The following is a 2,347-nucleotide window of genomic DNA, read 5'->3' on the forward strand; positions in this document are numbered from 1 at the left end:
AAGGCACCTTATCTAAAGATAAAAGGGTTTTCTCTTTAGATTATGTTTCCGTTAACGAGTAGTTAGCAAAGAAAAAAAAGTAAGTAGTAGTAAGCAGACCCATAAGGCTACCTGTGGGCAAATGCAGTACCCATATCCTTAACCTCGTTACGTGTTGGTCTTGGCTGTTGAACCCTTGGTAAATAGCTAAAATCTCGATCCCACCAAAGGCAATAAACATGACCACATGTTGCGACTCGTCTTGCGGAAAACGTCTGAAAGCGTACAGCAGCTCCATTCACACGGTCTCTAAGAGATGCTCCAAGACAATAGTGTATGTGAGGGACTTCAAGGGCTGAACCTCATTTACATAAATGCCGTTAATCGGTGAAAAGGAGTCCGGCGGGCTCTTTGTGAGGCTCCTCACCAGGGATTTATGTTCCCTGGTGACTTTATTGCTAACGTAATATACTGCAGGTTGTAAATTTGGTCTTTCCCCCGATGTTTTGCACATACAGGGCAAGAAAGACTACACTGGGCTGGCTATCAAGAATGACAACTTGGTGTTTGTGTACAACCTTGGTGGCGAAGATGTTGAGATCGCACTGAGCTCGAAGCCAGTAAGCCAATGGCCTGCAGTCTTCAACTACATCAAAATAGAGAGGTAATACCTGAAAAGTCACAGCCTCGTAGTTTCCTCGACTTGTTTTGAAATGATTGTTCAAGGCACAGTGAAATAGATATAGAGATCGATGATGTCTTTGTACAATCTGTTTTCTATTTCCATCCTGAATCTTTGTATTCTCTTCCTAGGCTGGGCAGACATGGGAAAGTTTTCCTCACCATTCCGAGTCAGAGCTCCACAGACGAGCAGAAGTTTATTCAGAAAGGCGAAGCTCTGGGCACAGACTCGCTGCTCGATATTGATCCCAAGGATGTTGTGTTCTTTGTGGGTGGTGTTCCGCCAGATGTCACGGTAATATATACAGTTATTTTTGAAAGTTTTTTTTTTTTTCTCAAATTTTCTGATGCCGTGGAATAATCGCACACATGATTTTTGTTCTTTTGACTGTAGCTTCCACCTCCTCTTAGTCTGGCTCCTTTTGTGGGCTGCATTGAGCTCGCCTCGCTCAACAATGACGTGGTCAGTCTGTACAACTTCAAGGCGACTCACAAAATGAATGTGACCAAGACAATGCCGTGTCCCAGGTAGAGGTTCATTTCTATTTATATAACAGGTTCATAAGTGGGTGCGGCTTATATTTAGGTTCGCTCAATGGTCCGGAAATTACAGTACGTACGTTGCTTTCTTCAATCCCAACTCTCCTTTTTTTCTTACAGATATAAGTTAGCATTCTCACAGAGTCGGTTCGCCAGCTACCTGTTTGACGGAACAGGCTATGCCCTGATCAATAATATTGAGAGGAGGAGCAAATTCGGGATGGTCACAAGATTTGACATTGCAGTGCGGACGATTGCAACCGACGGCATCATTTTCCTCATGGTCAACGGGGTACGTGTGACAACTTCCGGTGGACACACGTTTCCACGTATTCGCTCCGATCAAATTTCTTTATCATGTTCTTGTTTCCTTTTCCAGGAGAAATTTTTCCTCTTAGAACTCAAGAATGGGTTCCTGCGCTTAATATATGACTTTGGCTTTACCAATGGGACGAAACTTTTGGAGAACAATTCACCCAAGCTGCAGATAAACGATGCTCGATACCACGAGGTACACACCACATGGAGCATTGAATACTGGCAGGCCAAATTTAGCTTTGAATGTGTTTATATGCTGATGTGAATTTTGCTTTCACAGGTTTCAGTCATCTACCACCAGTTCAAGAAGGTTATATTACTTGTGGACAAGCGTCTTGTTAAATCAGTGGAAAACCCGAAGATCACACTGCCCTTCTCAGATATTTACATAGGCGGTGCACCATCAAGCATCCTCAAATCCAGGTGAGGTCAAGGAAAAAGAAGAAAATAAAATGACTTCGAGGCTAAAACATCCAGTTAAGTGTGACGTAAAATGTTGATATCGCCACCACAGGGCAGAGCTGGCTAATGTGGTCGGCCTGAAAGGCTGTGTGAAAGGCTTCCAGTTCCAGAAAAAAGACTTTAACCTGCTGGAGGAGCCCGGCACCATTGGTATCAGCAGCGGCTGCCCCGAGGAGTCCTTTGTGAGTGCTTCATTACTAATTTGACAAAGTTCAAATTAGCCCTAAATAAGCTGATAGCTCATATTAAAAGTATTAGGTAATAGTAAGTCAATGGTTGTAGCAAACAACGGTCAACAGTCTGCTAAGAATATGTCAAACTCTGGCCTCAAAACTGTTATATTTTTGTTGAAATTTCAGAATTAAAG

At 43.0% G+C, this 2,347-nt stretch overlaps 1 protein-coding gene across 1 annotated transcript in view; it reads left to right on the top strand.

Moving 5' to 3' along the window:
- Window positions 1-2,347, top strand: part of lama4 (laminin, alpha 4) — a 30,015-nt gene that overhangs the window by 19,397 nt on the left and 8,271 nt on the right. The window contains 7 exon segments of the mRNA XM_025056907.1: window positions 498-643; window positions 793-955; window positions 1,055-1,188; window positions 1,321-1,492; window positions 1,580-1,711; window positions 1,799-1,941; window positions 2,033-2,162. Of these exon segments, the coding sequence (XP_024912675.1) occupies window positions 498-643; window positions 793-955; window positions 1,055-1,188; window positions 1,321-1,492; window positions 1,580-1,711; window positions 1,799-1,941; window positions 2,033-2,162 (1,020 nt within the window).

The sequence above is a fragment of the Cynoglossus semilaevis genome, chromosome 7 (assembly GCF_000523025.1).
Source record: "Cynoglossus semilaevis isolate Cse_v1.0 chromosome 7, Cse_v1.0, whole genome shotgun sequence".
In the NCBI taxonomy this organism is placed as follows: Eukaryota; Metazoa; Chordata; class Actinopteri; order Pleuronectiformes; family Cynoglossidae; genus Cynoglossus; species Cynoglossus semilaevis.